The sequence below is a fragment of the Pipistrellus kuhlii genome, unplaced genomic scaffold (genome assembly GCF_014108245.1).
Source record: "Pipistrellus kuhlii isolate mPipKuh1 unplaced genomic scaffold, mPipKuh1.p scaffold_m20_p_30, whole genome shotgun sequence".
In the NCBI taxonomy this organism is placed as follows: Eukaryota; Metazoa; Chordata; class Mammalia; order Chiroptera; family Vespertilionidae; genus Pipistrellus; species Pipistrellus kuhlii.
The window spans coordinates 4,617,312-4,641,836 of record NW_023425530.1 but is presented as its reverse complement, the minus strand read 5'-3'; the positions used below and the strand labels follow the sequence as shown (position 1 = coordinate 4,641,836).

Below are 24,525 nucleotides of genomic sequence, written 5' to 3'. Positions count from 1 at the left end.
CCCTGACTTTGAAGGTCCAAGGGTCCCCCCCACCCCGGTGTCCAGCACGGAGAACTTCTTAGGAATACGTGATGGTCTCAGACTGTGTACGGACAAGCTCCAGGCTGCTTTGAGCCATTTAGTCAACATTTTTCCAGCGGCTACCGTGTGCTAGGCCCCAATGGGGACTGAATAGAACAAGGATCTCTGCTCTAGTGCGGCCAATGTTCCAGAGTGTCAGTAAAGCAGTATTTAATTACGTGACTATTAGAATGTCACGTGCTACAGAGAAATAAACGTCTAGAAGGAGACGCTGAGTTCGGGGAGGGGCCGTCAGCCCTGGTTCTCCGGACGGCCTCTCTGGGGAGGTGACATTTGCACAGAGACCATGGAATCCGGAACTAGCCATGGGATGATTTGGGGTGCCGACACTCCACGCAGATAGAATGGCGAGAGCAAAGGCCCTGTGGCAGGCAGAACTTTGTGGGGTTCGAGAAAGGTGGGTGGGAGTGAGGAGAAGGACGGGGGGAGGGAGGTGGGACAGCAGGCGCCTCACCACCCTTGTGCCTTGTTGCCTTCTGTACTTGGCACCCAGCGCTGGCTTGGCCTCTGGCGCCCCTGCCTCCTGCTCTCACCCTTTGTTCACGAAATGTTAGCATGGGCAGCGGAGGAAGCTGGAGCTGTCCAGACCTGCACCTGTGACCCTGCTCTTGAGACAGAAGACTGAGGCGAGGGTAGGAACCCAGCTGCTCTCTCCTTACTCCGTGGGGAGTGAGGGGACATAGTGGTGTGCCTCGGGGGTTGTGCCTGATACCCTGTGTGTCTGTACTGAATCATGGGCCAAACCCAAAGGCAGGTTGGGGGTAAACTGAGGCACTGAATGAAGGAAGCATTGAGAGTGGGGAAGGGGCTGACACCATAGCTGCAGCCACTGCCTTCCTTTACTACCCACACCCAGACCCCTGGGAGGGAGGTCCACCATCGTGGGAAGGCAGCCTCGGCTCTGGGGAAGCACCTGGCTCCCACCCCCAAGAGTTAGCTCAATTGGAGGCAGTTCTAGGCCAAGGAAGAAGCAGCAGGGAGAGGGGGGAGGAGTGTGGCCCTCACCCTGGCTCAGGGGCCCTGTGAGAACAGGAAATGGGCAAAGAAGTTCCAGGTCATGTCTTGAGCTGTGCCCACCCAGCACATAGTAGGCCCTCAAAATCAAACCGGTTTTATGAACGAATAGCCTATGGGCTGCTTCCACATCCCGGAGACCGCCGACACAGACCCAGAGTCCTTTATAAAAACTTTATTGGGAGGGTTAGAAAATGGGGGTGACACCCTGGAGCTGAATACATAAATAAATGAATAAATAGAACAATCGGTAAGCCCCCGCGTGTGTCTGGGGGGCGTCCCCCGGCCGGCGGGGGGAGGGCGGAGGGCTCACGCCGATGTCAGCTGGATGGAGAAGACCTCGCCCCCCGCAGGCGTCTCTGCGGTGCCGTCGGGGTCCGTGTCGCCTTGGGCGCTGTTGCTGGCGCCCGGGCCGCCCGCACCGTTGAGACAGACGGCCTCGCCCGAGCTCTCGGCCTCCTGCACGTTATACTCGCCCTTCTTGCAGGCGGTGGACTGCACGTAGAAGGCCAGGCCAGCCCCCGCGGCCAGCAGCGCTGCGCCCCCCACCGCACCGCCCACGGCGACCCACAGCCACGGACCTGCGGGGGGGAGCCCCTCAAAGAGGGTGGACGAGCGTGGGGTGCCCCCCACCCTGACGAGGCGCAGTGCCGGTGCCACCCATCATCCGTTTTACGTGCCGCCCAGCAGGTGGGGATGGAAGCCTATGGCTGAGCAGAGGTACCCAGAAATCAACTCTTCCTCACCCCCGAAACGATGAGGGCGGGGTGGGGCGCACCCTGCCATTCCTCTATCTCAGGAAGAGCCACGTCTCAGAGGGAGACGAAGTGGGGGGAAAGGACCTCTCCCAACCTCTGCCCTTGGTCCCTCTCCCAAGCCCTCTTCTGTACGGCCACGCAGTGCAGGGTGCACTGGACCAAGTCTCCACGGCGGGAAACCGCCCCCCACGTTAGTAAGTCACAGCCCCAGAGGGTTCCCCCCGTGAGGTTCATTCATTCGGCTCCTTCTCCCTCCACCTCACACCCCCAACCGGCCACGAAAGCCTCACACACGAAAGGCTGCCCTTGACTTCTACCCTGGCCTCCCTCAACCTCACCTGTGGGGACCGAGAGGGGGGACGGGTGTCCCGGGGCCCGGGCTGCGCCCCGCAGGTGCCACTTACCGGTCACACGCACGGTGATGCGCCGCGCGTGGCGCCCGTGTGCGTTGGTGGCCGCGCACTCGTACTCGCCGCCGTGGCTGCCCAGGGCGCCCGCCACGCTCAGGGTGCTGTTGTTGCTGGACAGGCCTAGGTTGAGCGCCCCTGGGGGCGCGCGCCAGCTGATCTGGGCGGGGGGCCAGGCCTCGGCGCGGCAGGTCAGCGTGAAGTTCCCGCCCGGCCGCACACCTCCGGGGGGCGAGGCGGCCAGCTCGGCCACCACTGGCCGGTCTGCGGGGGACAGGAGGTTGGATGGGGGGCTCAGCGCCAGCCCTAAGGATGCCCAAGCTCCCTGCTTCCGTCTGCCACCACCCCTGCTGGGGTGCACAGGGGGGCTCCTGCCTCCTAACGGGGCCCCTTCCCCGGACAGGATGGCTGTGGCAGGTACCACTCCTGGGCCCTGCTTCATTGAATGCAAGGAGGTAGGACCCCAGGAATCAACTCTCTGGGTTGAGTTGGGGGGGGGGGGGGAGCAGGCTCCTGTTCCCTAGAGTTTTCACTGCTCTCAGCTCTGGGTCCCTTCCCTTGTCCCCGAGAGTGGAACTGGGGGAGGTGCCTTTGAACCCGCCCATGCCAGTCCCTGTTCTGGGGACGGAGGGCCCTCTCTCTGGGGCTGCCCCCACTCACATTCCACGCCCACGGTGACGGTGCGGGTGTCGGTGCCATGCGCGTTGGTGGCTAAGCAGAGGTAAGTGCCCGCATCCTGTCGGGACACGCGTATCCGTGGAGGCCAGGGGCCACCCTCCCGGGAGCAGCTCACGTGTGGGGAGGGGCGACCCCGGGCGGCGCAGGCCGGCCCGGCAGCCTCAGCCCCTTCCAGCCACGTCTGGTGACTCGGGCAGGTGGACTCGTCCATTCTCGGAGGCGCTGCAAAGCAGCCACCACGGCGGGTGTCAGGGTGGGGCCCACCGGGGCGCACCCTGCTCCCACCCGCCTGGGCCCCGCTCACACTCCACGCTCACGGCCACCGTCTTGACCATGGAGCCGTGCTGGTTGGTGGCGTTGCAGGTGTAGATGCCGGAGGCGGGTTCACTGGGGATGCTGGGGGCTGTGGGGCTAGGGTCTGGGGGTGCCAGCGGAAGCAGCACCCTCCCGGTGGTGCCCCGGGAGCCAATGCACTCCACTCTTGGCTGCGGCTTCCCGTCAACCTCACAAGAAAACAGCCGTCCAGATCCTTCCACCCACGTCCAGTTGCTGGGGCAGCTCAGCTCCTCAAAACTGGGGCCGTCTGGGGAGCAGAGAGTCAGGCAAGGACTGAAAGTCAGACCAGAGTTACCCAAACATACCCTGCCCCTCGCTGACCCCCTCCCCCAGCGCCGGCTCACACTCCACCGTGATGGCCACATCTTTGGCCGCAGAGCCCCGAGAGTTGGTGGCCTCACAGCGGTAGGTGCCTGCGTGCTCCCGGGCCACGTGCAGCAAGCCCTCGATGGCCTCCGCCTGCCCCGAGCGCACGCAGCTCACGTGGGGTGGCGGCACTCCGTGTGCCATGCAGCTCAGCGAGGCCTCTGTTCCTTCCAGCCACGTGATGCGCTCCGGGCAGCTCACACTGTCCAGCGCTGGTGCGTCTGGAGGGGAGGTGTGAGTGGTTGGGTTTGGGCGTCGTCCGAATGTCCCTAGACCCTCTTTTCTGTTCCAAGGCCACCTCGCAGGGTTGGGCAGGCCATGCCCAGCACAGGGACACTGAACCAAAGGCGTGTCACGCCAGTCAAGCCATGCATTGTTTGGGGGCTTCATAAGCTACGAGGGGGCACATCTTACTGATTCCTGCAAAGCACCCACAGGACCCTGCTCCGACCTTCAGCCTAAAAACTGTTAGGTAGCCAAAACCGGTTTGGCTCAGTGGACAGAGCGTCGGCCCGCAGACTGAGAGGTCCCAGGTTCGATTCCCGTCAAGGGCATGTACTGTGGTTGCATCCCCAGTAAGGGGTGTGCAAGAGGCAGCTAATCGATGATTCTCTCTCATCGATGTTTCTAACTCTCTATCTCTCTCTGCAAAAAATGAATAAAATATATTTTTAAAAAATAAAATAAAATAAAAATTGTTAGGTGGCTTGGAGCACACACTTTTCCAAGCCTCCGCCCAAATGCCACGCCCACACACTCCTACAGACACCCCCAACCCTTTCTCATCCAAGATCTTCCCCAGACACCTGCCTATTTTTCCCTTTCCCGAAATCCTCTCCAATAGGCAGTCCTGAGACCTTGCTCCGGCTCGCCCCTGAAAGGTGGCCACCCCCAGACCCTGAGACTCAGAGAGATGCACCCTGGGCTCCACACTCACACTCCACGGTCAGAGTCACGTCCTTGACCGCCTCGCCCTGGGCGTTGGCCGCGGTGCACCGGTAAGTGCCGGCCAGTGCGCGGGTGACGGGACCCAGCAGGCCCAGCGCCAGCACCGCCCCGCCGTCCGGCCGTGCGCAGTGCACGGAGGGCGCCGGGTTTCCGCGGGCCTCGCAGTGCAGTGTCTGCTCCGGGCCCTCAGGCCACGTCCAGCTCCTGGGACAGTCCGAATCGTCCAGCCGGGGAGCGTCTGCGGGCGGGGATGCGGGATAGAGAAGGCTCCGCGTGGGCCGGGAGGAAGGCTCCATTTCCACAGACGGCCAGGGACTGGGCAGGTCCTTGGAGATCGGGGTGGGGGGTGGGGAGCGGGGAGATCAGGGAGGGCGCGGAGGAGGGAGGGAGAGTAAGGCGGGAGCTCAACTCACACAGGACCCGCAGTTCGGTGGTCTCCTTCTTGCTCAGGACCTCCCCGTCCACCTCGAGGGTGGCGTCGCAGAGGAAGCTGCGTCCGTCATCGTTCACGGAGGCGTTGAGCTGGAGCTGGACGGGCTGCCCCGGGGCTGTGGCTGGAACTCCGTCCAGAGCGACCAGAGCTCCGGCCCCAGCAGCAGCGCAGGTCACTGTCACCGCCTTCCCCTCGGGGACGCTGGACTCGCTCAGGGTCAGGAGCGGCGCCGGGAAGCCTAGGGGTGAACCATGGGCTCCGCTGACCACCCCCCTTCTCTGCGGGAGCCATTGGGGGATGCGACGTCCCGCCCCTCCAACTGCTGAGGCCCCGCCCCTCCAACTGCTGAGGCCCCGCCCCTCCAACTGCTGAGGCCCCGCCCCTCCTCCTCTCACCGCTTTGAGATGGTCCAGCTGCATCCCCTTCCACCATGGGTCCCGCCCATTCCGATATTAAGACACCCCCCACGCACTCTTGGTCCCGCCTTCGCGTCCCTCTGGCCCCGCCCCCAGCCAGAGCTCCGCCCCTCACCCAGAGCCCCGCCCCTCTTACTGTAGACCGTCACGTTGGCCCAGGCCTCGCGGCTCTCGCCCCCCAGGGTCACGCTGCAGACCAGCTCCCGGGCGCCCTCCAGCTCTGCGCTCGCCGTGGCCGTGGCCGTGGCCCTGAGCGCGTCCCCCTCGAGGGTGACATCCGGATCCAGCCTCTGGTCCCCCAGCGCCAGGTAGACCCGGGCTTCCGAGGCTGGGAACAGCCCGTCCAGGGAGCAGCTTACGGGGCTTCCCGCGCCCACTTCCAAGAGCCGGGGGGCGGCGAGGCGCGGGGGCTCCGGGGACAGTGCTGAGAGTCCAAGAGAGGAACATGGCTTTCAGCCGGTGCGTGCTGGCGTGAGGGTTCTAAGTCAGATTCCCCTGCCTCCGAACTTCTTAAGCACCTTGGTCACCCTCCTCTGCGCCCCCCTTCCCTTCCCCACACCCACTCACCGAAGGTCCGGAGCATTCTGGGCGCCGAACGGTTTTCAAACAGCCCCAGGCCGTGGGGCCGCAGGTCCAGCTCCGCGCGGCACGAGAAGTTGGCCCCGTGGTCTTCCCTCCTCGCCACGACAGCGGCCGAGAGCACCGCGCCCCGGGCTCGGGGCGACTCCCCGGGGAAGCTGCGGCGGACCAGCTCCCGGGTGCCGCGCAGCAAGGTCACGGTGAGGCTCCCGCGGGGCCCGGCGCCAGGGACCCTGCAGCTCAGGGTGAAGTTCTCGCCTACAGGCTGCCAGACAGGCAGGGGCATCAGCTCTACGCGATCAGGCCGCTCTGCAAGGGAGGAAGGAACCCAGGTTCTTGGAAACGTGTGGTGTGGTACCCAAGGGCCAAGAGGTGTGGGTTTGGGGATCCAGAAAAAGGAGGGGAGGGAGGACCTCATGCCCCAGGGGGCGGGGCCGGGGAGGGAGGGAAAGTAGCGGGGTAAGAGCGTGGCTGCGGGGAACTTACGAAAAGTCCGAATGAGCCCACGAGCCTGCAGGGTGCGCCGGGCGCAGCGGAAGAAGCAGACGGGCTGGGTCTCCGGCTCCCGGATGTCCACCAGCTGCCGCGCCAGCCAGCGCAGGCCCCGCTGGGTACCATTCCGGCGCAGCGAGGTCTCCAGGCCGCCGCGCTCGGGCCGCGGGCAGTTGGTGCTGCAGTTCAGCCACAGCGACCCCCCGCGCTCCACCAGCGCCACGCGGGGCTGCAGGTCCGCCCAGAGGGGCTCCTGCGCGGCCGCTGCCCGGGGAAAGCCTGGCTCAGCCCGGGGAGCCCCCTCCCGGGCATCTTAGCGCCCCGGGGAGGCTGAGTCAGGCTTCCCCGGGGAAGGAGCAGAGGCTGGAGTAAGAAAAGAACTCGGGTCCAGCGTCTCGCTCCGGCCTCAGGTGTTTAGAGGCGAGCTCCCAGGGCACAAACCTAGAGGGAGCCTCTGGGACGGGGCAGCGGGGAGCCCTGGTCTGCGAGGTGCCAACGGGGTGGTGGGAAAGCATGGGAGGGAGGGATGGGGGAAGGAGAGAGAAAAGGGGGGATCTTCGCTATTCCAAGCCACCCTGGGAGGAGGGGACCCCGGGTGGGGGAAGGGGAACCAGCTGGTTCTCAGGGTTACCACGGAGAGGAGGGGAAACTGAGGCTGAGGTGAGGGCAAAGGAAAATGAAGCTGAATTTTAAGAATGAGGAAGGACCCTAAACCCGGGTGAGGAACACGAAAAGAGGTCGCGGGGGTCAGCTCCAGAGAGGAGCCTGCTGCCAGGCCTAGGGCGGGGAGGGAACAGAGCCTCGGAGTGCCGGCAGATGGAGAGATCGGGTCTTCGTGGGCCGCAAGGGGGTGAGATGCCAATCCGTGGGCCACGGTGCTTAGCAGAGCACGAGGAGGTCCCCGGCCACACCGGGGCTCCGAGATGCAAGGCTGGGCGCAGAAGTGAGCCCAGGATTTCGAGGGGCGTAAGGTAGAGGTCTGGGCGAGCGAGGAGTCGAGGAGAAGCTGTATCTCCAGGGTGTGTTGGAGGGAGAAACATACAGAAAGCCCCAGGCTCGAGGTAGGGGCAAGAAGCGTGGGAGTGAGGCGAGGGCGGAGCCGAGAGGGGCATGTGGCCTCTTCTCCAGCCCGAACTCCGCCCCCGCCCTGTCCACCCGGACCCGGGACGGGCTCTTCTTACCTGAGAGGCCGAGGAGCCCCAGGCCCAGGGCAGCCCAGAGGCCGAGCAGCGCCCGGAGCGGCCCTGGCATCGCCGCCGCGGGGAAGGTGCAGGCGGAGAGGGGAGCTGACGCCGGGCTGAGCTCGGCGGGTGGGGTGTGGAGGAGGTAGAGTTGCGCTCGGGGATTGGTTTAACGTTGGTAACTTGGTTTCCAAGGAGGGGGAGGCGGCAGAGGCGACGGGGGGAGGCGGGAGGGCGAGCGCGCGCCGGGCTCCCGGCCTCGGGGAAGGTGTGCGGGCAGGAAGGAGCTAGCGACCCCCGGGGCCTGCGTGGAAGCCGACCCCGTCGCCCAGAGCCTTCTGGGGGCGGCCTTGAGCGCACGTCACCCCAGAGGAGGCGACGCGGAGGTCGGGGAGGGGAGAAAATGCTGGATTGACCATCTCCACCCGCCCCCCATTCCACCCCCAGCTTAGATGCCGTGCAAATGAGCCCGACTCCGAGCTCCGCCCCCATATTTTGCCCTTCCCACCAACGCCCCTTGGTGCCGGATCGATTTATGGGGTAGGAGACTTGGGAAGCGCAGGATAAGGTAGGCGCACAATGCCTTCCTCCTAGATCCTTCTCCTTTTGACCCCGGGGAGTGGAGGATTGCAGCCAAGCCCCTAGTCCCCTTCCGGCTGCGCCCCCGCAAGCGACGGAGGGGGCGGAGACCCAGGTGCCAGCGAGCCGGGAGCACGTGTTCGCGCGCATCGGCGTCCGCGGGCGTCTCGAGGAGGGCATTTACCCAGAGTGCAGCGGGCACGTGTCTCGCCGGCGGCGTGTGCGAGCCCGAGCTGCGGGGAGAGCACCCCCGGTTCTCTTTCCGCGCGGCGGCCAGAGCCCCGGGCCGCAGGGCCCCGCCAGGCACCCGGTGCAGGCTCGGATGGTGTCCACGCGACACCAAGAGACAAACGACTGATACTTTTGATCCCGCATCGGGGCCTCCGCCGGGCCCTGTGACTCTCAGGAGGTTGCCAGAAACGCGTGCCACCCCACGCGGACCCTCTGATAGCTCCTTCCCAGCAGTCAACACATGGGGGTACCTTTTCTGCATACCCACACGCCCCTCCATGTGGACATGTGAAGCCCGCCCGTTTTGTGCTCTTGTCCGCAGAGCTAACAAGTGAACTATGGGAGCTGAAACCGGTTTGGCTCAGTGGATAGAACGTCAGCCTGCGGACTGAAAGGTCCCGGGTTCGATTCCGATCAAGGGCATGCACTTTGGTTGTGAGCACATCCCCGGTAAGGGGTGTGCAGGAGGCAGCTAGTTGAGTTTCTGGCTCTCTCTCTCCCTTCCTCTCTGTAAAAAAATCAATAAAATATATATATTTAAAAACAACAAGTGAACTATGGGAATCAGTTGTAGATCTACTCTTGTCCTCCAGAAAAGTTAAGAGATCAAAGTGAGAAGGGGGAGGAGGGAGGAGAGGACACAAAACATCCAATCAGAGCTGTTTTTGCCTGGTAGGGGCGGAGCCAGTCAGCAAAAGCCCGCCCCCAGCCCCAGGCCCTCCAGGCCTAGGCTGTGTCCATCTGCCCCAGCTGATAATGCCCGCGGCAGATGTGTTTACTACACCGGCTGGGAGAACAGGAGGATGGAGGACCCCCAGGTACCTTCAGGGGGACAAGGAACTTGGAGAAAGCGATGTGACAAGGCCAAAAAGGCCACTTTCTCGGAGGCGGTGCCATAATGGGGGACCTTCATGCCGAGGGGCAGGCTGGCTGAGGAAGGCTTTATTGACTTAGGAGGGGTCTCCAGATTGTCCCAGATTTTGCTCCGACTCAGCCAGCGTGGACCACCCCTTCTAGGCCAGGGACTGCATCTGTAGGTACTTCCGCAGGTAGACGGCCCCCAGGACGAGAAGAATCCCCACAAAGGCTGCGATGGAAGCGGAAGCCACGGCTCTGGACGCGGGGCTCCACGCTGGGGGCCGGAGGTGAGAATTAGGAACGGAGCGCTCGGAGGCGTGAGGACCCACGCGGAGCTCAAGCCTGGCCGAGTGCCCCCTCCTGGGGTCATCAAAACCCTTCTCCACCCCCTCAGAGTCCCAGGAGTACAAGGATGCCTCACCCAAGAATGTCAGCCTCACGGGTGCTGAGCTGCTGCCGACCACCAGGCCGTCCAGACGGAGGCGCGCGTGGCAGGTCACGGGCTTCCAGAGGTCCTGGGGCCTGGCCTGGAACTCGTAAGTCAGCGTCACGTTGGCCAGATCCAGGCCCGTGAAGCGTTCCAGGCTCTCGGAGTAGATGACCCGGCCGCCACGCCGCAGGGTGACCACCAGGGAGCCCACGGGGAACACGTGCGTCACGTGGCAGCGCAGGACGAACTCGCTGCCCTTCAAGGCCGGGGGCTCCAGGACCACGCGGTGAGGTCGTTCTAAAGCGAGAGGGGGCCGCTGAGCGAGGCCCGCGGGCGCCCCCTAGCGCGGCTGTCAGCCAGCTGCCCCGCCTCCGGCCCCCTCCCGGCTCCCCAGCGGGGCCTACACCCTCGGCCCTCACTGTAGGCGTCGATCCTGGCCGCGGCCCACCGCGTGACTCCGGCGCAGGTGAGGGAGCAGCGCACCTCGGAGCTCCAGGCCCTGACATCCAGCAGCTGGAAGGAGACCCAGCTGGGCCCGCTGAGCTTCTGGCCCCGCCGCAGCCCCGTGTGGAGGGCGGAGCCCTCCAGGAGGGGGCAGCTGCTGCTGCAGTTGAGCCACACCGAGCTCCCCGGCGGCACGGCTAGGAACTTGGGGCTTATGCGCATCCAGAACGCCGCTGCTGTGGTCGCGGAGGGCGCGGAGGGCGCCGGGGAGCTGCCTCTGGGGCTTTGTGCCCGCGCGGCCCAGCCCCTCCGCGCGCTCCTGCCTCCCGGGTAGGCCACCGCCAGCAAAACCAGGAGGGTGACGGGGAGCAGAAACCCCATGGCAAAGAGCCCGCAGCCAGAGACCTCGCGCCAGGAAGCCAGGCTGGCTCTGTAGATAAGAAAGCCCAAAGCCCCGCCTTCTCAGCCCCACCCAGAGAGACAGAGGCTCCCAGAGGGCCGGGAGCCCTGCGAGGTACACTCCCGTCCCTCTACGCAAAAATGGGATTCCAGACCCCACGTTAAATCACACGAGGTTTTTTTTTGTTTTTTTGCAGAGAGGTCTTTAATTTTCCCCCCAGAGTCTCCAACGTTACACATAAACCCAGATTTGGTTTCGGGCCTCTGGGATGGGCCTTGAACATCAGCCTTTCCTTGGGGGGAGGAAGTAGGGCAGGGCTGTGGAAGGACAGCTAGGAAGAACTCCAGCTGGACGGGGCACATCGCCTCAACGCACCAGAGGCCGGGCCTGTGAAAAAAAGCTTTAACCCAAGGGAGAGGCTTCCAGAAGAGCTGGAAATCAGCCCCACCCCAGCTGTCTGCAGGGCCCTCAGGAATTTGGAGCTGCTGGAACACGGTCCCAAGGAGAGGACAAAGCAGGGACCCGCGGGTTGGGCATAGTTTCATGGGATCCTACGGTTTCGCTCTCAGAGAGTGGACACGTGTTGAAGCATGTCACCAGGCGTCACTGTGAGCACTAGCGGAGGGCATGTGGGTGGAGGTGGCTAACAGAGGTCAGCGCCAGTGGGTTGCCCTGTCACCAGCTGAACCGTGCTGGTTTCCCTGCTGGGAGGGGAAGCAGTTTGGCCAATGGAGTGGGAAATTCCACCCCACGTGGGCTTTTTGTAAGGCACTCTTGTGCAAGGCACAGCCAATACATCTGGACCTGGTGACCCTGCATGAGATTAGACTGAGCTTCCTGAGGGCAGGGACTTCTGTTCCTCTTGTTTACCATTCTACCACACATGGAAGGCACTAATAAATATCTGGTAACTAGCCCAGCCGGTGTGGCTCATTGGATGGAGCGTTGTCCCATCCACCAGGAGGTTACTGGTTCTGTTCAGGTCAGGGCAACCTCAGGGTTACGGCTGGGTCCCAGTGGGGCGTGAGGGGGTGGGGATGTGCAGGATCTCATCTCTCCCTTCCTCTCTGTGAAAAATCAATGAAAAAACCCCACTACTATTTACAAATGTCTGATAAAAGAACAAATGAATAAATATGTCATCATCCAGCGCTGGGGCCAGTCAGTAGACAGCACTGTCAGAGCTGTCAGAGGAACTGTGGGGATTTGCTTCGATGCTGCCTGTGTCTGGGCAGGGCTGCTTCTCTCTTAGGACTGTAGGGCCTTTGGCACTTTCGGGAAGGTGAGTTTCCATATTTTCCAGATGGGTGTCCCCATGTCAGAGGTATGTCTCCGTCACACCCCTCTGGCCAGGCCAGCCTTTGGCATCCCTCACAGTCATGCCCATAGTCTTGCCCCTGAGTCTTGGCTCAGCCCTGTGGCTACAGGTCAGGCGTGCCCGCTGTGTGCAGGTGCCATGGCCCTGAACGCTGTCTGTATTCTGGCTGAGGCCTCTGTCCTGACTCCTGGCATTCTAGGAAGGTGGGTGCTGCTGAATGGCATGTGTCTGCCACTGTCCAATGCAACACTGCTGCCACCGGGGGAGGCCCTGTCCGGGGACAGGCTCAGGGTGGCGAGTTCAGCTTCATGGCGGCCTGCTCCTGGGCTTTCTGTAGCTTGTACTTCCGGATCTTCCGCTGGCGGTTATAGAGGTAAGCGGCCAGACCCACTGTGCCCGCGAGGCCCACAATGAGGCCTGCCACCGCAAGGATGGTGGCCAGGTTACTCTGGCGATCTGTAGGGAGAACAATAAGGGGAGATGGGGGTCGAGCCAGGCTCGCTGATCTTGCCCAACCCACCAGCCCGGGCCCCAGCACAGGCACTCACAGATCACATTCACAACCACTTCGTGGGTGACCGCACCGCGACTGCTGGTGGCCCGGCACACGTAGGTGCCCGAAATAGCCCGCGTGACAGGCCTCAGGTCCCCGATGGGCAGCAACGCCCTATCCCCTTCCCGGCGACAGGCCAGCGTGGGGGTCGGGTTCCCCAAGGCCTGGCATCTCAGGGTCTGCGGGGTGTCTTCCTCCCAAGTCCAGTTTCCTGGGCAAGTCTCCTGGTCCAGGCGGGGGCCATCTAGAGAAACAGAGCAAGATGAGGGACCAGAACCCTCCCACCACCCCGGTCTGGAGGAGTCAGGTAGGGAGCCCAGGGCAGGGGCGGGGGTAGACTCCAGAGACGTGAGCTCATGGAGTCATAGGGCCTGGGCCTTGGAGGTTAGGGGGGGTCATTGTCCAGCAGCCCTACTCACGCAAGACAGAGAGCTTCTGGGTCTTGTGTTTGTGCAGCTCCTCCCCGGCCACCACCAGCATGGCGGAACACAAAAATTCTCGCCCGTCGTCCTCAGCAGTGGCATTCAGCGTGGTTTGGGCCCTCGGAAGTGGAGACCCATCTGGGCCCCAGCTCAGCGTCACCGCAGCCCCAGCATGGGCCTTGCACTCCACGCTCACCTCAGTCCCCTCCGGGACTTCAGACTCACTCAGGGTCAGGTTGGGAGCTGGGAAACCTGGGGGAGGAGCACACAGTGAGCCCCTCCCCTAGGTCTGGCCCCACCCGCCCAAAGCTCTGCCCTGCCTCCACTTACTGTAGATGGTCACATACTCCTGAGTGCTCCGTCTCTGGTTTCCCAGGCTCACTGCGCAGGTCAGCGGGTGGCTGCCTTCCTCCCCCGGGGTCGCCTCCACCCGGGCGGTGGCCAAGAGGGAGTCCTTGCTGCGGTCGATTCTGGGTTCCAGCCTCTGGTCCTCCAGGGCCAAGTGGACCTGGGCCTCTGAGACCGGGAACAGCCCATCCATGGTGCAGGTCACGGACGCCCGTGTGCCCACTTCCAGGATCTTGGGAGCAGCGAGGTGTGGGCGGACCTCTGGCAGGACTGGCCAGAGAAGGAGGGTGTGAACAGAGGGGAACTGGAGCCCTTTCCTGCCGCATCTTCATCCTGTCACCTGGGACTCCTCTTCCCCGGGAGACTCTGCGGCTTGGCCACCTATGACTCAGGACCCTCGCACCCCTTGCCCTGGGTCACAGCCTTCTCAGAAGATCCCGTGGCCCAGGCAGCCCACCCCCCCAACACCCCGCCCCAGTGGCCAAGACATGCTCTTCCCAGAAGCCTTTGCGATCTAGGCCGCTCTCTTCTCCATCCCCTCAAACCCCGCGCCCCAGGCAGGAGCACGGCCTGAGCCTGTCCTCCCGCACATTTCCCGGTGCCTCACCGAAGGTCCGGAGCTGCCTGGGGACTGAGCTGTTCTGGAACAGCCCCAGCCCTTGGGGCCGAAGGTCCAGTTCTGTGCGGCAGGAGAAATTGGTGCCATGGTCGTCTCTGCGTGCCAGCACGGTGGCCGTGACCTCGGCCACAGGCGTCGCCCCCGCGGGCTGCGGCAGGCTCAGCAGCTTCTCCCCTTGGAGCAGCATCACCGAGAGGTTGGTCCGGGGCGCCCCGCCCGCCACCTGGCACCGGAGGGTGAGGTTCTCGCCCACAGGCTGCCATGGGGGAAGGGGTGCCAGCTCCACTCGCTCTGGGAGCCCTGGGGGAGGGGAGAGGGAGGGGTGTCCTGTGAGCTGGGCAGGATGCCCACCAGCAGGGGGCACAGGGGCACCACACCTGGCCAGGAGCCTCACCCCCACGCCCCGCCCCTCAACATAGCCCACGACTGTCTAATCCGAAGCCACCTAAGTCATACAGGAATGTTAAGAACTTCAGGGGAAACCAGTGAGAAATTCCCATGTGGTTGCGAAAGGGCGAGACAGGTTTTGTTTTGTTTTATCTACTGCAGCTTCTAGGAGTGAAAAGGTGGAAAAGAAAACCTGAGTCTGTCACCAGGTGTCTAGCGAAATACACACAGTATTTCAGCTGCCCTGGCCAGTGGGGCCTGTTTTTAAAAAGGCCTCTGCTCTTCAAACAAAAATTTAAAGAAGAAAAGAAAAAGAAGTTTAAAAACAATAAAAATGGTTTAAAAAGAAAACTAAAAAAACAAACAAAAAAAAGCAGAATAAACGAGAGAGAGAGAGAGAGAGAGAGGAGAGAGAGAGAGAAAGCTCTGCCCCCCTTCTCTATCCTTGTTTTATTTTTATATTTTTTTCTTTTTTTAATTTAATTTTATTTCTTTATTATTTCTTTATTAATTTCTTTATTGATTAAGGTATTACATATTTGTCCTCAACCCCCATTCCAATCCCCCACCCTCCTTGACTTTATTTGTCTCTGTAGCACCCATGCACCCTCTGACACACAGGATCATCTATTCAGTGAACTTGTTTCTCCTCAATTTCCTCCCATGAAATGTCAGCCCAGGAGGCATTGGAATTTGCCCCTCACGTTGTGTGTTGGCACACAGTAGGCACTCTGTTTATAGAAAGAATGAGGTTGAACCACACACACTGACTGCAGGCCTTTCAGGAGCCCACTTCCCAGAGGAAGAAGCTCTGGCCCTGACTGCACAGCTCGGTGGTTGAGCCTCCATTTACGAACCAGGAGGTCACCGTTGGATTCCCGGTCAGGGCACATGCCCGGGCTGTTCAGTGCGGGGCGTGCAGGAGGCAGCCGAACAAGGATTCTCTCTCATCATGGATGTTTCTAGCTCTCACTCCCTCTCCCTTCCTCTCCGAAGTCAATTAAAAAAAAAAAAGAGTGAGGAAGAATTCCTGAATATGCTGTATGACCCTCTGAAATGTTAACAATGAAAGAACCCACAGACACTCAAAATGCAACTCTGAACAGCCCCTGAAGACACAACTTGTGTGCTTGGTTTTCACAGGGGTTTCCGTTTCGCACCACGTAACAGAACTCTGAGCCTGAGTTGCCAGTGGACATTTATAGCAGAGCTCTGCCAGCTGTGACTTAGCTCTGAGACCCGCCAAGCTCCCCAGGGAGAGGTCCTGAGGGCCCCGGGTCCCTGTTCCCTTCTCAAGAAGCCCAGAAATATCACTGGGCAATGCCGACAACGTGTCAGGGGCTTGGGTTTGGTTCCTTGCTTTTCTTTTTCTTCGCTGTGGGCGGTGAGTGAGTGACTTTCCTCTGGAACAGTCCCAGCCCTCAGGGCTACAGAAGCGGAGCCTCAGTTTCCTGAGCTGAGAAGTGGGCCTGTTGGAGGTAGGACTATTATTAATCCATTTAAGAAGTTAAAGAGTGAGTGTCAATGGGCATAAGGTTGCCTTTTAAGGTAATGAAAATGTTCTTAAATTAGATTGTGATGATGGTTGTACAACTCTATAAACACTAAAGTTCATTGACTTATTTCAAATCTGGTTTTTTGTTTGTTTGTTTGTTTTTTGTTTTTTGTTGTTTTGTGTGTGTGTGTGTGTGTGTGTGTGTTTTAAAGGGCCCAGAGCTGTAGCCAATTTGGCTCAGTGAATAGAGTTGGCCTGTGTACTGAAGGGTCCCAGATTCAATTCTGGTCCAGAGCACACGCCCAGGTTTTGGACTCAGTCCCCAGTAGGGGATGAGCAGGGGGCATCTGATCAATGATTCACATCATTTGATGTTTCTCTCTCTTCTTCCTCTCTGAAATCATTAAAAAAATATATTTTTTTATTTTTTATTATTTTTAAGTCTCAGAAAACCCTCAGGCAGCCAGTTCCGATATCTAACCATCTACTGAAAACCACAATTTGCAGAGAGGCCTCCTTAAACCTCAACCCCCCACATCTCCAGATGGCTCTTTGGCCTGCAAGCCAGACTGCCTTAACCTCTCCGTGTCCCCCTCACCCCCCACCTTCAGTCCCTCACCAAGTCCCGGTCACACTGCTCTTCAAATATTTGTCTGCCCTCCCTTTCCTGTAAGCAGCCACTGCCCACAAAACGTGTGACCTGGACCAGGCCCTCAGCCAACTGTCCTCTGGCTTCTCCTAAGTCTGGCCTTCTGCCCTCTAGATTCCTGGCCTGCTCTCACATTCTTCTTCTTCTTTTTTTTTTTTTTAAATATATTTTATTGATTTTTTACAGAGAGGAAGGGAGAGGGATAAAGAGCTAGAAATGTCGATAAGAAAGAAACATCGACCAGCTGCCTCCTGTACACCCCCTACCGGGGATGTGCCCACAACCAATGTACATGCCCCCGACCGGAATCGAACCCGGGACCTTTCAGTCCGCAGACCGACGCTCTACCACTGAGCCAAACCGGTTTCGGCCCAGCCTGGCATTTGAGGACCTGCCACCCTTAGCTCCAGCCTCGCTAACCTGCTGATGTTCAGCGCCTCCTGCCCTTCCAACCCTGGGTCAGCATGCTTCCCCACCCCAAACCTTGGCCAGGGCTGTTCTCTCTGCCCGGAATGCCTGTCTACCAGCTCCTAGGCACCCTCCAAGGCCTAATGAGGGGTCACTTCCTGCACAAGTCACCATGCTAACCTTTCTTGAGAAAGCTTAGTCACCCAGGGAAGTGCCTCATCTTTACGCTGAGGGCAGGGCAGGCCCAAGCCAGAGTGTCTCGCTGTGTGCCAGCTATCTGCTGTGTGCCAGCTATCTGCCCCATCTCACAGAGATGGGAACCGAGGCAGAGCCTGGTGTCCAGAGCCGCAGAGGGAGCAAGTGGCAGAGCCAGGAACTCACACCTGACATGCTGGGCTTTCAGCTCCCAGGCCGAGCTGTGGAAGGGCGTTCCAGGGAGTCCCCTGGGGTTTTCAGTGCCCCCCGGGAATGTTTGGGGACTTCCCTCACCGGGCCAGCGTCTGCTCAAACACCCTCCACATCAGAAGCAAAGCTGACATTCGCCCAAAGCCTTCCTCACCCAGACACAGTGAAGGCGGGATGTCCTTCATGCCTCACTGTGTCCCTGTCCCCATCCCAGGAGGTCTCATGTGGAAGTCAGCCAAGAAGCCAGGCCCCCACAGTCACACAGTTAGTGAGGGCCATGATGGGACTGGAACCCAAGGCTGTCTAATCTCAAAGCCAGGTGACCAGTTTTCCTTCTTCCTTCCTTCCTTTCTTCTTTCCTTCTTTCTTTCCTTCCTTCCTTCCTTTTTTTTTTTTTTTTTTTTGTTGTTGTTCTAATTTGAATTTTGTTTATTGCCTATGGTCATAGTTACTCATTCTCACAGTTCAAAAATTCCCAAAGGTAAAAAAAAAAAAAGGCACAAGTAGAAACTTGCTCCTGCCCTCTCCTGGAGCCCCTCAGAGGCGCCGCGCCCCTGCCCTCCACCGCTAATGCGGTCACTTCTTTCAGTGAACACAACCTCCCTCACCCACCACTCCACAACACACAGAATAGCGTGCCTCTCATTCTGGGCATACCTGACTTCCTCTTCTTCTTCTTCTTTTTTTTTTTATTTTAGAATAAGCTTTCTTTCTTTTTCTTTTTTTTTTTTCTTTCTTTCTTTTTTTAAAAAATATTTTATTGATTTTTTTTTTTTACAGAGAGGAGGAGAAAGGGATAGAGAGCTAGAAACGTCGATGAATGAGAAACATCGACCAGCTGCCTCCCGCACACCCCCTACCCGGGATGTGCCTGCAGCCAATGCACATGCCCCTGACCGGAATAGAACCCGGGACCCTTCGGTCCGCAGACCGACGCTCTACCACTGAGCCAAACCACTGAGCCAAACCGGTCTCATGGGCATACCTGACTTCTTTTGAGTTTGACTGCAGCTTCCAGTAAAAAGGAAGGAACTTCCTCATTCTTGGACACCGTGGCTTACTACACTATGGGACAGCCAAACCAGTCACCTCCCAGCCCCAAGCAAAGCTGCCGTGAATAATCCCACCCCCAGTTCCCCTGAGCAGGGACGCCCAGAAGCCCAGTTCCCAGAAGCAGGGTTTCTGGTACCACAGGACAGGCGCCTGTGTCCTTTGGAGAACGGAGGCCCCTTCCTTGACTGGGGTTGTGCTTCCTTACGCTCCCACCCCGGTCAGCAACGTCCCAGACGGCCTGCAGTCTCTCAGTCTTATCAGCACAGCTGTTACCAATCCTTTCCATTGTTGTCAATAAGTGAAAAAAAAAATAAAAATTCAGGGCTAGTTTTAATATGCATCTTATTATTAAGATGCACCTGGCCCTAGCTGGTTTGGTTCAGTGGATAGACCATCTGCCTTCGGACTGAAGGCTCCCAGGTTTGATTCCAGTCAGGGCACATGCCTGGGTTGTGGGCTCCATCCCCAGGGTGGGATGTGCAGGACCCAGCTGATCAATGATTCTCTCTCATCATTGATATTTCTATCTCTTTCTCCCTCTCCCTTCCTCTCTGAAATCAATAAAAATACATATTAAAAATAATAATTAAAAAATAAATAAAAGTCAGCTTGCCTGGCCGGTGTGGCTCGGTGGCTGAATGTTAACCTATGAACAAGGAGGTCATGGTTCGATTCCTGTTCACGGCATATGCTGGGATTGCAGGCTCCATCCCCAGTAGGGGATGTGCAAGAGACAGCAAATCAATGATTCTCCCTTCTTTCTGAAATCAATTATATTTATCCAAATCAATTAATTAAAACAATCCTATATAATAAAAGCCTAATATGCAAATTGTTCAACCAGGAGTTCCACTGCTCACTGTGATGTGCACTGACCACCAGGGGGCCTCATGGAACATGGTGGGCATCAGCGACACTGAGCTGGCAGTGGAGGTGCTGCCGGCCCAATGGGCCCTGTGGAGAGGCAGGATGGTGGAGCAGGTGAGCAGGCGGCGCCAGGCCAAGGCAGGTGGGAGGGGGAGGAAGGTGGGCAATTGCCCTGCTGATCGCCCCGCAGATGATGAAGCGGAAGAGGGGGCAGCATGGGCCACCGCAGGTTGCCAGGCGGGGCTGCAGGGCTTCCATGCTGGGGGTGTGAGCTGGGGCCCAATCCCCGCAGGCTACCCCTGAGGGGCCCCACCCATGCAGGAATTCGTGCACCGGGCCTCTAGTATTTCTATAAAAGAGTCCGATCTAGGGCCTCGTCTGGGGTCTAGAGAGCCAGTTCTTGAATGTACTGGATCCCTGTTGATACTTTTTTATTTTATTTATTTTTTTATAGAGAGGAAGGGAGAGAGCTAGAGAGCTAGAAACATCGATGAGAGAGAAACCAGCTACCTCTTGCATACCCCCTACTGGGGATGTGCCCGCAACCAATGTACATGCCCTTGACGGGAATCGAACCTGGGACCTTTCAGTCTGCAGACCGACGCTCTACCGCTGAGCCAAACTGGCTTCGGCCCTGTTGATACTCATAAGTGCACCCAAGGAAGCTCAAAGGGGTTTCAAACGACAAGGAGGCTTTCCGAAGATGTGACCACCTGCCCTTCAGGGAGACCCTCCCTGGCCCCATCACCAAACCTCACCGGCAGTCCCAGCCCACTAAGGACTCCCTTGCCCACCTCCCCCACCCAGCACGCCTCGCCCAGCCCAGGGCCCCACCACTCACAGTACACGGTGAGGGACATTATAGCTTGTGACTGTTCGTTGTTGTTGCAGGTGGAGTAGCAGAAGGGAGTGGTGTCTTCTTGTACGGAACTCAGTTCATAGGTCTCCCAGTTGGACCCGCTGGCCACTTCTTTCTTATTCAAAACAGTCTCCAGACCCAGCAGTTTGTGCTGCTCACAGGAGGTACTGCAGTTCACCACCACCGAACCGCCCCGGGGTATGATGACTGCCTTGGGGTGCACTGATGTTTGGGCACCTCCAGGCCCTGGAACAAAAGTGTGAAGAGGAGAAAGGCGTTGCAAATTGGGTTCATCCATACCCCTGGGCCCCCAGCCTGTGCGAGGGGCACAGCCTTGACTAAGACAGAACTCCCCGCCATCAGTGTGGGAGACAGAAAAATTCACGAGCAAACAAGATAATTCATAACTGATGTTAATAAGAACTCTGACAAACACCACACATACACAACAATAACAACAACAACAATGCTGGGTGATAGGACAGTGGCTTGATGACAGGGTTCTGTGTGAGCACAGATATGGATGATGAGAAGGGCGATCCAGAGAAAAGGGAAATGAGTCCCAAGTCCAAAGGTCCTGGGGCAGGGTGTCCGCAGCCAAGTCAGCAGGGGGAAGAGTTGGGGGAAATGAGATCAGGAAGATCGCGCAGGCAGCGGAGGCCATGCCAAGGATGTGTTTTTCATTCTGAAGGCCACGGGGAGCCACTGGAGGATTCCAGCAGAGGGGGAACGTAGCACCAGGGTCCTCTCTCCCAGAGGTCGGAGTTGGGGGGACAGCCCTTTGGGGATGGAGGATTCTAATCAGGATGGTTCCTCCCTCTCTTTGACAAGTGACCTCCCCTTTCCTGCCCCAGTTTCCCCATCTGTAAGGGGAGTTCTCCGAATCCTGCTATTGAAAGTAACTCCTAGGACAGGGCAGGGAGGAAGCAGGCACAGATAAGAAGAGGGATTGTGCCAGAACTGGTTTGGCTCAGTGGATAGAGCCTCGGCCTGAGGACTGAAAGGTCCCAGGTTCGATTCCGGTCAAGGGCATGTACATTGGTTGCGGTACATGCAACCAGTAGGGGGTGTGCAGGAGGCAGCAGGTCGATGTTTCTCTCTCATCGATGTTTCTAGCTCTCTATCCCTCTCCCTTCCTCTCTGTAAAAAATCAATAAAATATATTTTCAAAGAAAAGAAAAAGAAGAGGGATTGTGTTAGCTTCCTCAGACCCTGGTGCCTCCAAAGCTGAAAAAAAATGTCTGTCTGAGCCCCTCCCTCCTACCCCACCCTCAGCTTTGGGAGTATCTCCGAGGAGGATCCTGGACTCATTCCCATTTCACAGAGGGAAATGGTGAGGTCACTCAGCCAGAAAGCAGTGGACTCTGCACTGCAGTCTGCGTTAGAACGTTCCATCTTCCTCTCGCCTGCCCCCCAGCCCTGGTCACCCTTTCCTCTGAGACTCTCTGTTCCCGTTCTCCCCTCCCTCTGGAGCTGGTGGAGGGGCGCGGGGAATCTCACTTCTCAGGCTCTGGTCCTTGGGCAAATCAGGCTTGGAATTCCCCTGAGCAGAAGCAGGTCTGGACTTCCCCAAGGGCAGTAAAGGAGGAACAAAAGGTGCTGGCTGCGTGGGGGTCCCCAGCCTGCTCAGAGGGCAACCGCGTCCCATGTCACATGACTGTCTTCTGGGGGCAGACGCTGTGTGAGCGCTGACATTACGTTCTCCAATAGAGTCTGCAATAGGCCCAGGCCAGACATTGAGGCGCGGGGTCTGGATTTGAACCCGTGGCAGTTAATTTCCTTTCTTTTTTCAAAATATTTTTATTGATTTCAGAGAGGAAGGCAGAGGGAGAGAGAGACATAGAAACATCAGTGATGGGAGAGAATCATCGACCTGCTGCCTCCTGAACACCCCACACCGAGGATCCAGCCTGCAACCTGCGCATGTGCCCTTGACCGGAATCGAAACTAGTTTATAGGTCAATGCTCAGCCACTGAGTCATGCAGGCTGGGCTTGACTTTCTTTTAAAAAATTTAAAAATACATATTTTTAATTGATTTTTTTACAGAGAGGAAGGGAGAGGGATAGAGAGCTAGAAACATCAATGAGAGAGGAACATCCATCAGCTGTTTCCTGCACACCCCCTACAGATTTTCTTGGTTGTTGTTCCGCTTATCTATGTATTCATTGGTTGATTATTGAGTGTGCCTGACCAGGGGGACCCAACCACCACCTTGGCGTATCACAAGGACGCTCTAACGTAGGGGTGTCGAACTCAATCAGAGAAGGGGCCAAAATCTAAAATCCAGCCTAAATCGCGGGCCGAATGGTTTACTGAACAGTCATAAACTGTCATTGTGATGGAAACGCAGCGGAGTGCAGTGATGACAGCGCGGTGCAGGCCACATTGCAAGGCCTGGCGGGACGGATTTGGCCCGCGGGCCTTGTGTTTGACACATGTGCTCTAACGGTTAAGAGTCTAACCAACCAAGCTACCTGGCCAGGGCCTGCCGGTGGACTTTCAGCGAGTGGCCCTTGCCCCAACTTCCCCCAAACAACTGCCTGAATACCAATGGCCCGGTCCCCAGTCGGCGGGGAGCCGGTCCGCCCGCCGCGCCCCACCCCCCTACCCCCGCCTGGAGCGCCGGCCGGACGGCAGCCCCGTCCTGCACTCACCTGGGAGCAGAGCCCAGAGCAGGGCCAGGAGCGCGGGCAGCGGGGGCCGGGGGGCGACGGGACGCATAGCGGCCAGCGGAGGAGAGCGGGGTCCGGAGCGGAGGAGGAGGTCCCGGGAGGAGCGCGGGGTCCGGAGCGGAGGAGGAGGTCCCGGGAGGAGCGCGGGGTCCGGAGCGGAGGAGGAGGTCCCGGGAGGAGCGCGGGGTCCGGAGCGGAGGAGGAGGTCCCGGGAGGATCGCGGGGTCCGGAGCGGAGGAGGGCAGCTCTGCGGAGGGGCCGCGGGCGGCGCGCGCTTTATAAGGGCGGCCCCGGCGGCGTGGGGGAGGGGGCGGCGCCGCCTTCCCGGAAACCCCGTGCCTTCTCCCGGGGAAGGAGGGCTCGGGTTTTTCCGGATCGGCCGTGCCCCTCGCTGGCCGCCGGAGCCCGGAATTTCCTAACTGAAGCAAAGGGACCCCAGAGGCGGTGGCGCCCGGAGGGCTGCTCGGGTTCTCGGGGTCCGGCCCCGGGGCCGGGCCCATCTCCGTTCTGGGGCGATGGGGCTGCGCTGTGAGCTCACAGCTGCGCCCATTCCCGGGACGGGTAAACTGAGGCTCCGAGGTGCCAGGGGCTTGGACTCCCCGGCGCCGGCAGGTCCCTGGGACCGAGCGGACGATCCCTCAGAGGGGAGGGGTCCCGGGAATCCCCCCAGGGGAGCCTCCATCCAGGGTGTCTCTGCCCCCAAAGGGCGGGACTCCGCCCCGCTGGCACCCGCATTTCCGAGAAGCGGGCCCTGGCGCCTCCAGGATCCCGTGCGCCGCGGGGGCGAGGACACTCCCGGGATCCGCTTTCCTTGCCGATGGGCGCCCCGGGTCCCCAGGCCTCGCTTCCCCTTTCTGCCGGGGTCGCGGGGGCGTCCTCGCAGCTTCGAGAAACGGGAAGGAAGTCACGTGGTACCGGCGTGCAGCCCCCCCCCCCGCCGTTCCCACTCTCCGCGGGGAAACTGAGGCAGCGCCTGGGCTCTGCAGGGGGGCGGGGCGAGGGGACGCTCAAACTCCGGCCCATCCCGGGGGTCTATCGCCACCCGTGGGCTGGTCCCATCGGGGCGGTGGGGGCGCTGTGGGGCCCCGCGCCGCATCCCCAGGCCGCCCCCAGGCCCCCCGTCCCCGGGGCCGCAGCCCGTGCGTGTGACCTCAGACTCATCCGTCACCCCGCGGAGGCCTGGAGGGTCTCGGGGCGCGCCGACAGCGCCGCCCCAGGCTTCCTGTTGTGCGGCGCGTGCCGCGTCTCCATGGAGACCTCCGGGGGGCCACAGGTTCGCCCGGCAGAAGGGGAAGGGAGGGGGGCCCGATGGACGCCTCCGCCCTTCCTCCGAGAGATGGAGCTTGGAGTCTCCCATCGTCCAGAAATGCGTCCCTCTCCCCACACCCCGAGGGTTCCTAAGAATTTCCACGGGGATCTTTCTTACTGGGGGGAGGGGGGAGAGGATGCAAAAGTCCACCCCCAGAATGGCCCGGGTCCGAGGCCCTCGGAGAGTGTGGGAAAATCCTGCGCGGGGTGTTCTTTTCCGGAGGATTTTTCTCGGGCGCGCGCGTTACTGGGTCCCTTGGCCCGGAATCCAAGTTCACAGCCGCTAGCTCCCCCTGGCGGCCCAGGTGCCGCCTGCAGCCGGAAAGGCGCGCTGCCTTCTCCACGCCACTGAGCAGGGTGACCGAGCGCCAATTCTCTAGGAGGCATCTTTCCAGACGCTGGGGACACACAATAAACAGAACGGACAGAAATCTCTGCTATCGTACTGGGATGGTCTTAGTGGGGGCAACAGGCAAGAAACGAAAATGAGCCGAAACCGGTTTGCCTCGGTGGATAGAGCGTCGGCCTG

At 59.9% G+C, this 24,525-nt stretch overlaps 3 protein-coding genes across 6 annotated transcripts; all 3 read right to left on the bottom strand.

The window, feature by feature from the left end:
* Positions 1-1,255: 1,255 nt before the first annotated feature.
* ICAM5 (intercellular adhesion molecule 5) lies at positions 1,256-7,808 on the bottom strand. Of its 4 annotated transcripts, none has more exons than XM_045589207.1 (11): positions 7,690-7,808; positions 6,503-6,772; positions 6,005-6,325; positions 5,574-5,861; positions 5,002-5,259; positions 4,578-4,826; positions 3,619-3,861; positions 3,243-3,521; positions 2,921-3,160; positions 2,251-2,524; positions 1,256-1,495 (listed from the first exon to the last, which is right to left on the bottom strand). In XM_045589207.1, the coding sequence occupies exons 1-11, from the start codon at positions 7,757-7,759 to the stop codon at positions 1,405-1,407; spliced, it is 2,583 nt and encodes an 860-aa protein (XP_045445163.1). In that variant the 5' UTR covers positions 7,760-7,808; the 3' UTR covers positions 1,256-1,404. The 4 variants fall into 4 exon arrangements, with proteins under 4 accessions (XP_045445163.1, XP_036315453.1, XP_045445164.1 ...); XM_036459560.2 differs by having other exon boundaries at positions 1,256-1,676; positions 2,258-2,524; XM_045589206.1 differs by having other exon boundaries at positions 1,433-1,692; positions 2,258-2,524.
* A 1,621-nt stretch (positions 7,809-9,429) lies between these two features.
* ICAM4 (intercellular adhesion molecule 4 (Landsteiner-Wiener blood group)) lies at positions 9,430-10,672 on the bottom strand. Its single transcript, XM_036459615.1, has 3 exons — positions 10,207-10,672; positions 9,779-10,084; positions 9,430-9,631 (listed from the first exon to the last, which is right to left on the bottom strand). The coding sequence occupies exons 1-3, from the start codon at positions 10,610-10,612 to the stop codon at positions 9,513-9,515; spliced, it is 831 nt and encodes a 276-aa protein (XP_036315508.1). The 5' UTR covers positions 10,613-10,672; the 3' UTR covers positions 9,430-9,512.
* Positions 10,673-10,805: 133 nt separating this feature from the next.
* ICAM1 (intercellular adhesion molecule 1) lies at positions 10,806-22,857 on the bottom strand. Its single transcript, XM_036459610.2, has 7 exons — positions 22,671-22,857; positions 19,997-20,260; positions 13,880-14,191; positions 13,255-13,542; positions 12,922-13,176; positions 12,498-12,746; positions 10,806-12,405 (listed from the first exon to the last, which is right to left on the bottom strand). Exons 1-7 carry the CDS (start codon positions 22,735-22,737, stop codon positions 12,236-12,238), a joined length of 1,605 nt encoding a protein of 534 aa, XP_036315503.1. The 5' UTR covers positions 22,738-22,857; the 3' UTR covers positions 10,806-12,235.
* Between the last annotated feature and the right edge of the window lie 1,668 nt (positions 22,858-24,525).